At 39.0% G+C, this 12,785-nt stretch overlaps 1 protein-coding gene across 1 annotated transcript in view; it reads left to right on the forward strand.

Annotated features, from left to right (window-relative positions):
- Positions 1 to 9,306, forward strand: part of DNAJC1 (DnaJ heat shock protein family (Hsp40) member C1) — a 177,485-nt gene extending 168,179 nt beyond the window's left edge. Inside the window, exons 19-21 of the mRNA XM_019470988.1 lie at positions 7,025 to 7,073; positions 7,563 to 8,047; positions 9,087 to 9,306. Of these exons, the coding sequence (XP_019326533.1) occupies positions 7,025 to 7,073; positions 7,563 to 8,047; positions 9,087 to 9,155 (603 nt within the window). The 3' untranslated portion in view covers positions 9,156 to 9,306. The remainder of the gene's footprint in view (positions 1 to 7,024; positions 7,074 to 7,562; positions 8,048 to 9,086) is intronic.
- Positions 9,307 to 12,785: the final 3,479 nt, after the last annotated feature.

Here is a 12,785-nt window from a genome sequence, read left to right on the forward strand (position 1 = left end):
GCTATAAATGATTCACCCTTATGTTGCCAGTCCAGATCCACCTGAGCCACTTCAATCTTAGCAGCCTGATCCACCTGCTGGTTATTTTGATGTTCTTCAGTGGCCCGACTCTTGGGTACGTGAGCATCTACGTGACGGACTTTTACAACCAGGTTCTCCACCCGGGCAGCAATATCTTGCCACAATGCGGCAGCCCAGCTGGGGTTGCCTCTGCGCTGCCAGTTGCTCTGCTTCCCTTGCTGCAACCACCCCCACAGGGCATTTGCCACCATCCATGAGTCAGTATAGAGATAGAGCACTGGCCACTTTTCTCGGTCAGCAATGTCTAAAGCCAGCTGGATGGCCTTGACTTGGTCCTGAAACCAGGACAAGTGGCTTGAATTAATGTAATGTCCCTCATACATCCTGGTGAGCTGGGTTTGAATTCCATTGCAGAATTCAAATCTTCTGACTCTCAGGAAAGGTAGTGCATTTTACATCAGCAGTCACAAAATAAGATGTCCAAGTAGTTGTTGCGATGGGCTTTTGAGCCAAACTCCTCTCTTACATGAGTGCCCATAGTATTGAGCTAAAGACTCTCAAACACGGATTTCAACTGACCAGAAAAAAAAAAAAAGGCCCAGTTTGAAGCCTCCAACATCATGACAATTCTAGTTGCTGAGTTCTTCCTCTTTCTGTGTCCTGAAAAAAGGAGCAATTCTTCTGCTGCTTTAAATTAACTATTTGGGCACTTAAACTGGAGAGAGGCTAGGGTTCTACATCTGGTGATTTAGGCCAAGTTTGCCTTTTTCGCAGGCCACATCTTAAACCGTCTCATAATTAAGCTCACAGTTGTTTTGGGGATTTCTGTAGGGGTAGCTACCTCTTCTCCATCTGCTGTGGCAAAGTTCAGAATCACACACGGCTTCAAAGTCCATAACCATAAGAAAACTGTGCTGTTGCCAGCTGCAACTGGTCAGTCTAAGCAAATTCAGTTAAATTCATAACATGTCTCTTAGTTCTTTCAAGAATAAAAGCACATTGTCCTTAAAATACTCATTTGTTATATTAGCATTAAGTTCAACGTGTAATTTACACAGTGGATAAAGACTGGTTGTGTTCCATACTTTTGAGAAAATTGGTAACAATCTACTAAGCAAACTGTTATAAGCAGTGCCAAAACAAAGGTGCGTCTTCTAATTTGAAATATTTCATTTCAAGAGATCTAGTAAGTTGCAAATAAGGATACTTGCAAAAAATGGAGAATGACTTGGCTTGATGCTTCAGTATTTGAAGTTTCACTAATCTGTTAAAACTGGAAGACAATTTTAGCAGCCTTCTTAGTGTATGTAAGGGAAGGCAGTTTATAAAGCAACAAATTTTGATTATGTCACATGAAAATAAAGGAATGGGTCATTATTGTTGCCTGACTTGGGTCAAACAGTTCTTGATATAGTTATGGTTGCTATGAAAAAGCTATTTAGAACTAGATTGGAAGAACAACTCAGTGTAGCAGGTAGTATTTTGGTTGTAAGGGGAGAACTTCAAATTTGGCAATTTATTCTATGCTGTTCTGGAAGGTTAGATCTGCAAAAAACCTACTACTTTGACAAAGCCAGGAAGGCATTAAAATCCTTCTATGTCTGGCTTTCCTTTATGAGAAAAAAAGTGATTTTTAACTCAAATTAGCCCCAAAGATTCAAGAAATTCCTCACTGCTGCATGTTAGGCTCAGCTACTCATAGGCTGTCTCCAAATTATATTTTTGCATAATTCCACAGATGTTGGCATTTTTGCACGACATAACTGACGGATAGCATGCAGGAAGATAACTGGGTGAACAGAACACTGCTACTGGGACAGCAAATTTCTGATAGCTGATGCTGAGAAACTGTGGCAGTTTTAGTTTAGAGAACTTCTGCTCAGGAAGATGCTAAGAATAGTAAACAATTTTATCAGGACCTCCAGTTTTCAGCAGCACAATAGCAAGTCATCCTTCCTTGCAAGAAGGTTATATACATTTGTGAAACCAAGCGACATGGGTTATCTCTTCCTCTACAAAAAACCCCACATTATTTTCTCAGAATGTTGTCAGAACCCAAGAGATTTGTACTTTTGTAATTATCTGGTGCAATCCTGATCAAAATAGTATCCTATTCAGAGAAGGAAGGTAGATTGTTGCCTACCAGAAGATTGCTGGAAGACAGTGAAATGGCAAAGGCTTCAAAGTCCCGTTGGCGTTGGCGTGTGCCCTGCGAAGCTAGGCTGGTCGTGGTGCTGGAGGGGTCAGCTGAAGTGATGAGCTGGTGGCTGCTGCTGTGGGAATGGGGAATTGCTCTTCATCTTCTGCAAAAGGGCTGTTTCTCTCTGTTCGGCTTCAGTAGGATCACTATACCTGACTTTACAGGGTTTTCCCTCTAGGTCTGCCACAATTCTGTGCCTTTTTATGCCTGCCTTCCCTGCAGGATGAAAAGTAGCCTCTCATTCATGTGATAGCAAAATTTGCTTTTGCCTATGCTACTGAGAGTCTTTTAAGCTGACTCTGAATAATATTTTTTTTTTCTCCTGTGTATCTCTGAAGCATTGATTGTTCCATCTGAAAGAGGTGGCAGGTGTCCAAGGTAACAAGAGATTTAACATCTGGATGGTCACGATGAGGAATGTTTTTACTGCTAGGTGTCTTGTTGAGTAGCAGCTAGTCTTGTGATCTGGACTAATTGTCAGCAGTACAGGAGGAAACCAGCTCTCTCTGGCTTTCATTGCATAAAATCAACCCACTAATCCCACTTGCTTTCAGTAAAATCTTTTTGTAGCTGAAGAGCTATTGAAACTGAATTCAGAAGGGAGTTCTCAGAAGCAAACTGTTCCTGTGGCTTCTTTCTGTATGTCCCATAGTAAGATGGTTTGATTTCTACTTCAGCAATTTGATTGCTTGCATCCAACATTTTTTTTTTTGGTCATCTTTCTCTGTCTAAGAAAATCTGTTTCACTGTGCATGTGATTATCTGACTTTATTTGTGACTTCTGTTATCCCTGGTAGACTACAGGGATGCCTAGATTATTTGGGCATAGAAAGAGCAATGTTTGCAGTTGATTCCTATAAAATAATGCAGTGTGTCTGTTCAGCAGTACAAATACTTGCAGGAATATGAGATCTGCCCTCTTCTGTTTTAAATCAATTTCACAGTCTCGATCCTTATTATTTAAGGTGTCCCCAGACCCAGGGTTTCTTAAGGGCTGGCTAATACTCTGGTGAAAGCTGTTGTCAATAACAGCAGGCTTTTAGCACAACTTTTCACAGTAATGATAAAATTCATAATTTAATATACGAGAACTATAATTTTAAAGCATTCTGCAGGAACAATCAGCAATACTAACTAGAAGAGTAATTCTACAACTGCTCCATACTTTGAATAACAGTATTTCCAAGTATGTTATCTGTTACCTAATGAAAGAGTAATAATATAAGCAAGTTATGATAAGAAATTGAGTAGAGAAAGCAATGGAGCAACTTACATTGTGTAACTTAGTGATTTTTTTTTAAATCACTGTTAAGAACTAGCTAGTAGATAACACTACTCACCAATTTAAATTGATATTAAGGATGTCAGAAAGTATGGAGGAACTGGCACCAGAAGAGACTGCAAATTTGAGTGGCAAGAGCAATGATTAAACTCAAAGAGATCAAACTGAAATACAATTTCATATGTTCCATAGGTTGGATTCCTAATAATAATAATCCTTAGTAGTTAAATACTGACATGTTGTGATTCTTGCCCTGTGTCAGCATCTTTAACGGCAATGACAGTTGAAGCTGATGGACAAATAAGTCTAAATAAGCAATACCTGAACTCGTAAGTGAAAAGAGCTGGAGTAAACAGGAACTTTACATAGCACCTGGAAAAGGACTTGCAAAATCATCCATATGAATAAGAAAGCTGACCAAAACAAAAGGGAAAAAAAGAGAATAATAGACAAATAATCTTCTCATGTAACTTGTGAATGATGATAGTAAAGCTGTGAGTAAGAAGCTTGATGAGTTGTCAAACTTATGTCAACTGAAGGTGCTTCTTCAGTGTTTGAAATTGTAGATTTTCAGTATCTAAACCATACACACAGTTGTTATTTCCAGCTTAGCTGGTGAATGTTCAAATTGAAAGTCCATCAAAATATGGGCAGATATCATGCTGCCTTCAAAAGAGAAAGTCTTGGAAATATTTGATGTACTAAATGGAGTAACTTACTACAAATGCTACATCTGGGTTCATCAAGTTATTATGGCTGAAGTTATCCAAAAAAAGAAAACCTAAGGCAAAACTGTTACTTCTAACCTTTTTGCATGTAGGGGGGAAATGCGAAATGCCATTAGGATCTAGAAATAAGCCAAAATCCTTCACTGTTCTAGTGGAGAGGGCTGGTTTAGATTCTAATTCAATTAGATGTAACATGCAGCAAAATTTATATCTATTATGGGATACCTACACTAACCTAATTTGGAACATCTGTCTTGTAAAGGAAACCTGAATCCAGCATATTGATTTGCACCACTTCCAATGCAAAGTTTATGTTGCATGTGTAGGCTCGGTTTGAAAGATAAAACAGTAATTGCCAACCTCCAAAAATGTCAGAGGTTCAACGTAGAGAAAACCGAACATTGGTATTGGGGTAGCAACTCGGTATACCTGTCTTTGTCATTGCTTGCAACTTACTCTGCTCTATTTGGTTCAGGGAATCTCTTCTCTCTTTTTCCTCTCTTGGCCTTAGGAGTAGGCTGTAAATCTTTGAAAGAAGTGCTTAAAAAATAGCAAAATGGTTTAGAAGCAGTTTTCTGGAATACATGAACATAGATAGATAATGCCTTGTAATATTCACAATGAATCCACTGCATCATTGCAGTAAGCTCCAAAGGATCAGCTACTCATTTGCATGACAAGTTCTTCTCACTCTTTTCAAAATAATCTATTATAATCCAGTTTATATAACATAATTTCTATTTAAGAGATGCACAGCAGGATGCCACTAAGGATCCATTCTGTTCAGCAGTCAAGAATGCATTCCCCTCCACTCAGCCTTTTAAAGCATTGGCCCTATAGAGATACTCTGCTAAGAATGAAAACGGAACACGAACATTTTAATTTGGATTATTGTAGACTATAAACTCTTCAAGGAAGGCAATTTCTATTAGTGGATCACCTGTTTCAAGGAGGATCCGTCCTGTTGTTTCAAAATCAGGATCATGCAGATCACAGGCAGAACTGTTAGTGCTAATTAAAATTATCTGTTCATTGTAGTATTCTGGGATTTTTCTCTTTGAACAATTAAAACTTTATCATACTGCAACAGTGGAAACTGGAGCTTTCTATGCCAGATGTCTACCTCTGGATAAAGGTTTTGGTTAATTAGAGTTGGGATTTTTTGTTCATGGAGTTATCATTTAAACTTAATCATCCTGGAAAATGAGGTTTAATTTGTAGGGAAAATAGACCACTGCCTTGTTAAGCCTTGCTGTCATTTTATGAAGGAGATCCAGCACTTGCCTGTTTTTAAAGCAAAGTCTTGTGATTTCAGAGGCAGAAATGTGGGTGGGAGGAACCAAACAGACTAGACTAGAAGCAGACGGTACCAAAGTATTTTAACTATTGAAGTACTTACTTTTGTTCCATTACAGGATTCATAAATCCTGAATCTTTCTATTTTCTTCTTCTTCCAGAAAATAGCTGTACAACCCCCTGGCAGGTTTGCTCTCTAGTGCTGCTCTACGTAGAGGATACTAGTCTGTTATTGTTAACATTAGTTAAACAGCAGAGGTCTATGCTGTGGCTCTGAAGGTCTAAATGATTCATATTGTGGGTAAATACAATCCCATGTGGAGGAATTTCTGACTTGGTAGGTGATGTATTTTTTATTTTTGCTCTGGGCAGCACACTGCCGAGTGCCTTACGCTAAATGGATGTTAACATCTGAAGTGGCAGGCTCAAACAGCAGGAAACACAGGTTAGCCATCCCAGGTGGTATCGGTTCTGGTTCAGTGCGTTGCCTGTTTACCTTGTAAGTTTTATTTGATCTGGGTGCTCCGACTACTTGATTTCAATTTCTAGCTTTTTCACAAAGACCTGATATTCAAAAAAACTGAAATTGAAATCTGGTATTCATAAAACATTTTCAGTAATGTAAAAGTCTGTGTATTTCTTTGAGTACTACATTTTAAAATGCTTTTACGTGGTGCTTGTATTTTGGACTCTAGATCATTTGATATAACACGGATGCTAAGTGATTAAAAGGATCTTAACAAAGCCTGTCGTCTTTGTTACCTATAGTGAGGCCTAGAAATTTGGGATGGGGAAGCTCCTGTGGAGCTTCTGAGTGGGGAGAAAGCCTGTTTGTTTCCTTAATTAAGTAAAAATGAAAATGCTACATCTGGTGTTACTTTTCTCCCAGGACACAGATTTCGGTATACATGGAGAGGTTGAAGCAGGCAGCTCTCCATCCTTTGGGTTCTCATGTAATAAACTTTTTTCCTGAAATATCAGGACTTAGGAGGTGTCTTTGCTGATCTTTGGCAAACTGTTACATTTTATTTTGGAACTGAATGCCTGTCCATTAGCGTGCTTCATCATCTGGACCTACGTGGGTTATTTTGTTCTTTTGTTCACTATTGAGAAACTAATACCTAGAAGATAACTCATTTGTTTTCTTTTTCCCCCTCTCCCTGTGATATTTTTAGGGTAGAGAATTAGGGTTTAACAAATAAAATAAAATTTGAATATCAACTGTGATGTATTATGGTGATAGTAATAGAAATGTGTAGCATTGCTTACACTATTTTAATAAGCTAGGAATGTTCTAGAAAGGACAAAGTTTTTAGAAAGTTACTTTGTGCCAGTTTGGGATCCATATATGAACAAAGCCAGCAGAAGAACATCAGCCTCGCTGTATTTAATATATGTTCAGTGGTGGTATTTTGCAGTAAGTTGCTAATGAATTCTTCAAGAGCTCCAATAATGTAATTTTTTAATAGTCCTTTTCTTGTTGTTGTTTTCATGCAGGTTACGATGAAAGCCAAACAACTGAAGGATTCTGTCATGTATACACCAGGTGTGTGCTACTAGACCCTCCCTGATGCTTATAAAAAGCACTGCATTTGGATTATAGCTATGCAAATACAGTGCTTTTTGTACCTTTCAGGGTATGCTTTGCAGAGAGACTTTTGCAACCTTGCCTTACTTTGAGCAAAGAGAAGAACTGATGGTGTTTCTGAGGGAATGTTTCCCTGTAGCTACATCCTCCCAGGCTTTCTTAGTTTATTGTGGGGTTTGTTCATTTGTTCACGCCGTTCTGTTGTTTATATCAGTGTGGTAATTTGCTAGTACTTCACATATACCAGATAAGCTCATAATTGGCAAAGTTCATTGCTTCATAACAAATACCCTGATTTCTTGACAAGCATTTTCCTTAAGGTCTTAATCCAGAAGAGCTTTTTCTCCTCTCTGCACTATTCCGGGTACCTTTTATTTGCAGGCAGTTCCCTGCTTGTTTGTGGTTTGTTTTATTTTTTTAGAAGTGTAACAACAATACTTCTAACAGGCATCATTAGGCTCTCCGAGCTTAAAACGCTGGCCCAGAATTCCAAGAACGTCAAAGTCAATGTGAATTTGCCAGACCACATAATCACCCGGCGAGAAAGGGAGGAGGAAGAGGAAGAGGAGGAGGAGGGGAACTACAATCATATCCCAGAGCAGAGGGATGTCCAAATAGATCAAAAGGAGACCATTGCAAGTGAAACTAGACACCGCAAACGAAAAATTCTCAAAGTGCCTGAAATGACTCTACCAGCAACAAGAGAGGTGCTAGAAGAGAAGGGCAGAGGAAGACGCCAGAAAGATTTTGATAACACCGAGCAAGAGGAAGAGAGTGATGATGAAGGCAGAAAAAGGGAGAAAAGCCATGCCCCAGAAGAACTGTGGACTCAAAATCAACAGAAACTTCTTGAAATGGCCTTGCAGCAGTATCCAAAGGGAACATCGGATCGCTGGGATAAAATAGCAAAATGTGTTCCTGGAAAAAGCAAGGTATGCTTAGTTTTGTTTGAACTATAGTATAAATTGAGGGGAAACATATTTTCTACCAGTTTATGATTGCCTTAAGAACTGAGGGTCCGTGCAGAAAGGTGAGGTCTTTACTTAGCCTATCAGTCCAGGCATAATCGACCTAAAGAGCATTACTGTCATGTTTGTTGCTTTTATTTAAAATACATTTTCATTTAATTGTTTGTTTGATTTATTACAGAAAATGTTGAAATATCCCCCGTTTCATTTAAAACACCTACCCCTCCTCTGCCTTTCAGATCTTCAATTGCAGGACAGATTAGATTTTAAAACAAATTTTGATTCGAAGTTTATTAGTAACCAAATGTTGGTGAGCTGCTTTGCTTACACTGTTACAATACCTTTCTCAACCCATCTCAATAAACAAACAAAATAGGTAATCCATCTGCAAGTGTTAACTGCTCAATAACCTATCTAATGTTCTTTTTGTAAGTATAATCTTTTTAAAATAGTGTTCGTTGTCATTGATACAGTTGGTCTGTGTTAGATTCTGTAATAGTTGTGATTGATAGATTAGTGTGCTTGCTTCAGTCACTGTAGCTGCAGGAAATCCTAATTTTATTTGTGCCAAAATAGTGTGAGAGGGGAGGAAACGCGGGTGGGGGATTTGAGTGTTTCTCCGGCTTTGAAGCTGTTGGACAGTATCTGGTGTCAGTAGGTGCTATGTTAGTGACTGCAAAGGCTTGTCTTTAACAGGGTCACCTATCTGCAGTGTGGCTCATACCAGAGTAACTGTTCTGAAATAGGTATTACAATACAACTGTTTAATAACTGCTTTGACAGTCATCGTCAAGAAATACTGGCTAACTGTTTTCTTGGGTTTGTGTCCTCTTTAAAGAGAGGAGTTATCCATTAAGAAACGTAAACTGGGGGGGGGGGAACCCCAAAGAACCCCACACAACCCCCAGAACCTAGCTCTTCTTCTGGAATGAGGTAGCATGTGTAGAGTTAAAGCAATACTAAAATATCAAACTTTAATTAACACTTTTGTTTTTCCTTTTAGGAGGAGTGTATAGCAAGATACAAGTTGCTTGTTGAACTGGTACAAAAGAAAAAAATGGCTAAAAGCTGAACGTTCTGAGCAGAAGAGATTTAGCTCATCTTTGTCAAAATGGGATTTTAAATCTCATATGTGGGAAACCGCATTTTTGTACCTCAGTATTTCTGTACGTCATGTGCCTTAGTAAAAGAAAATATCAATAAATCTTATACCATCCTACCTACCTATTTTGTGTGTTGGAGAGCTGCTTATGCAGATGTGTAACAACAATTTCCTTCAGGAAAAGCCACACTGATAATTGCATACGAGAACCGGTAGGTTTACAGCTAATGAATATACAGAATATAAAGAATTTTAAATGTCGTTTTGAAAATGAGAATTGATCTGAAACTGTTAAGCAAGGACGAGAGTAATGGAACGCTGCACTCAAGATATTTCTTCCTTTCTTGCAGCTATAAATAGAAGACAGTATGCCTGCGAGCATGTCTGCTGCTACGTGAAATGTCTATTCATTCTAACAGTATTTGGAAATCAGCAGTATTTCTAATCGTAACTTCCACGTGCATTTATATGCACCTACAATATAACGCCTTTTTTACCAACTCTGCAGACTAACACACAGTGATATTTGGTAGTGCTGTTATTTGGTAAAGTTGAAATGGTTAAGAACATTGAAGGCCTCTAATTAAGATATATAACCATATACTTCATGACCAGTTTTTAAGTACAGAATAGGACTTAAAAGCTAACGTTATTGGGCTAAGAGTTCTCATATTTGGGGGGCGTTGTATACCCTGGATTCAATATTGTTTGATTTTATATTTGAGGAATAGGTCATAAGGGTTATTACTCATTACTTGCTGTTTTGTTTTTCATAATTTTGGAAAAGTTATACAAAGCTTAACATGCTGGGAAAAAGGGTACTTAATGGGCTGTACATTATATCAGTAAATGAGAGCAGTGATCGTAGTCTTTTGCAAGAAACATTAAGGACTTGGATTTTTTTAAAGACTTATTTACCACTCAACTTCTGATTTAATACCAGGATTCTAATAAGTTTTTGAGCTTTAATTCAAAATTAAAGTGAAAAATCAGAGGACCATGTATCTGAACTCAAAATCGGAGCTTGGTGGCTGAAAATCTCTGTTAACTTTCTGCCATTTACACTATTGCTTTTCCCCAGTAACTGTTTGCCAATTGTGTTGCTTCTGACAGATCAGCATTTCACAAAATTTTATCCCATTCCCATAAAACTTTAAGGGAGAAGTATTTAGGGAAGATAAGTCTTCCATATGTGTTCCTTACCAAGGGGAACTTTTTGATTTTTTTTTTTTTGTTATATATAAAAAATTAATCTTAGTTGGTAGAAATAATGATATTATGGAAACTTTACTATACTAGACACAAAATAATGCATCTAAATTTTGTTTCACAGAGAACTTCACAGGTTAACTGCATTGGAAACGAAACATATTCAGAAGCTGTACTATGATCTGTGTGTGCCAATTGATCAAATAGTAATTCTGTGCTACTAACGCACCTATGAAGGAAGAATCTGAAGTGAGATCAAGTGAGATATTTTCAAGAGGTATCAGGAAATCTTAACTTTAAAAAGGTATTAGTCATCCAGAACACTTAGAGATAGATGCCTGTAGCTGTAAAGCAAAGAAATTGAAATGGCTACAAAGAAAAGCTGCTACAATGGTTAGGTGAATTGGTGAAAATTAACTTGGCAGAGCATTGATAGGGCTGGGGTAGAACACCACGAGCGAACGATGTATTTGACGCCTTTATCATTGGAAATCTTTAAAAATGTACGTGTGTAAGAATACCTGCTCAAGACTTGCCCATCTCGCTACTGTGTATGTGGCAATAATTACATGCTGCCTGCCCAACACCTTCAGCTTCTCTCCGCCCTAGGCTTTCTGGACAGGGGTCTAAGGAAGAAGAATGAGCACCACTTACTGGTAAGAAACCAGTTTTTCTCTTTTTTTGTTTCGAAGAACATTTACACTGAGAAACTTAAAGCAGTGCTCCTGACAAATGCAGTTTATCTGAAGGAAGATCCTTAAGGATGGGCAAAGATTGTACGTGTCATTGTGTCACACTTGTCAGGTTGAGTACCTGACAACGATGGTTGTGAATGTCTAATCACAGGTGCTGCTCACGCCTGGATGGATGTGAATTGATGGATTGCATCCTTATTGCTTGAAGAATCAAGCTGCCTGAAAGTAGGGGTGAGCTGGCTGTGTAAGAGAAATGCATTGGCCTCTTCCGCAGTGGAGCTTCACCATGAACTGGTGGCAGGACCAACTGTCTTATCGTCAAGAACTGGAAAGGTTTTGCAATGCACTGGTGGGTCATTTGGAACCGGAAGGGTGTTTCACACTGAGTAGTCTGGCAGTGTAGGTCTTGGGATGAGGAACGTGAGTCAGTGTCCAGCACCAGTGAATCTAATCTCTGCAACCACATGCTCGGAGACACCCGTCTAGGAGGGGTCCTTCATGTAGTGAAAGCTTTGTCCAGGCCCCGTCCAGTCTTACTTCATGTTTCATTCCTCGAGGGCCAAAGGAACTGGCCCAGGCTAAGCTTTAGCTTCTGTGTTTGGCTGTGGCAAGGAGGGTGATACAGGTCCAAGATCTTCAGGCTGTCTCAGGGTCCTCTGCTGGGGTTGCTGGGTTTTTTTGCATGATGAGACCGCAGGCCCTTTTGGCAGTGGCTCTAGTCTCTGATCACTGAGGTGAGATGTGATGCTCTCTGCATGATGAGACCGCAGGCCCTAGATCTTCAGGCTGTCTCAGGGTCCTCTGCTGGGGTTGCTGGGTTTTTTTTGCATGATGAGACCGCAGGCCCTTTTGGCAGTGGCTCTAGTCTCTGATCACTGAGGTGAGATGTGATGCTCTCTAGAGAAGTGGTAAACTGCAGCCAGTCTCCCAAAGAATACCCAGGCTTTTTTTTCTCATGGTTCTGGTATCCACCACCAAAGCTACTGTTTTTCTAAAACTTCCTGTCCACGAAAATTGAGGTCACTCTGAGCTTGGAATTTAAGCAACTTCTTCCAACTTCAGTTCTAGCACAGGATGCAGATATTTTTTTTTTCCACCCAAGTAAGATTAGTATTTGCCTGCAAGCAAAATATTTTTACTTTCCTGGGCAGTTGTGAGCTGTACCTCAAAGTGGCTGTTGCACTATAACTTTGTGCATGAAAAGCTTTCAGTCTTATTTGGTCTATGCTGTAGCTTCTGTACTGTGACTTGCACTTAAATGAGTCAGATCTATTTTGAGTATCTTTTGCATGTCCCTGTTGATGGGACAGGCAAGACACCATGGAAAGGGGCATTTGGGGCAGACTAGCCAGGGAGGGTAGTATTACCGTACCATGCTGAGGATACAGTCAAGCTAAAGCATCAGGATTTTGTAAAATAATAGCCTGACGACTGTACACAAGTGAATGAGTAGAGTATGACCGATGCTATAAAGGTTAGTAGTGCTCTAATTTAGGTCAGTTTAGTTCTCAAAGGAAGACTAGCAGATGCTGTTCTGATCTGTTGTAGATCTAAATGTTTGTACTATATTATTCTCAACTTTACAGCTGACAATGTATGAAATAATTAAAAAAACATTTGTTTCAGGGAAGATTTTGCAATGTGACCTTCTTATGAGATGACAGTCTGAAAACAATAGAAACATTGAGTCTTTGAC

This window comes from Aptenodytes forsteri, unplaced genomic scaffold (genome assembly GCF_000699145.1).
Source record: "Aptenodytes forsteri isolate BGI_AS27 unplaced genomic scaffold, ASM69914v1 Scaffold336, whole genome shotgun sequence".
In the NCBI taxonomy this organism is placed as follows: Eukaryota; Metazoa; Chordata; class Aves; order Sphenisciformes; family Spheniscidae; genus Aptenodytes; species Aptenodytes forsteri.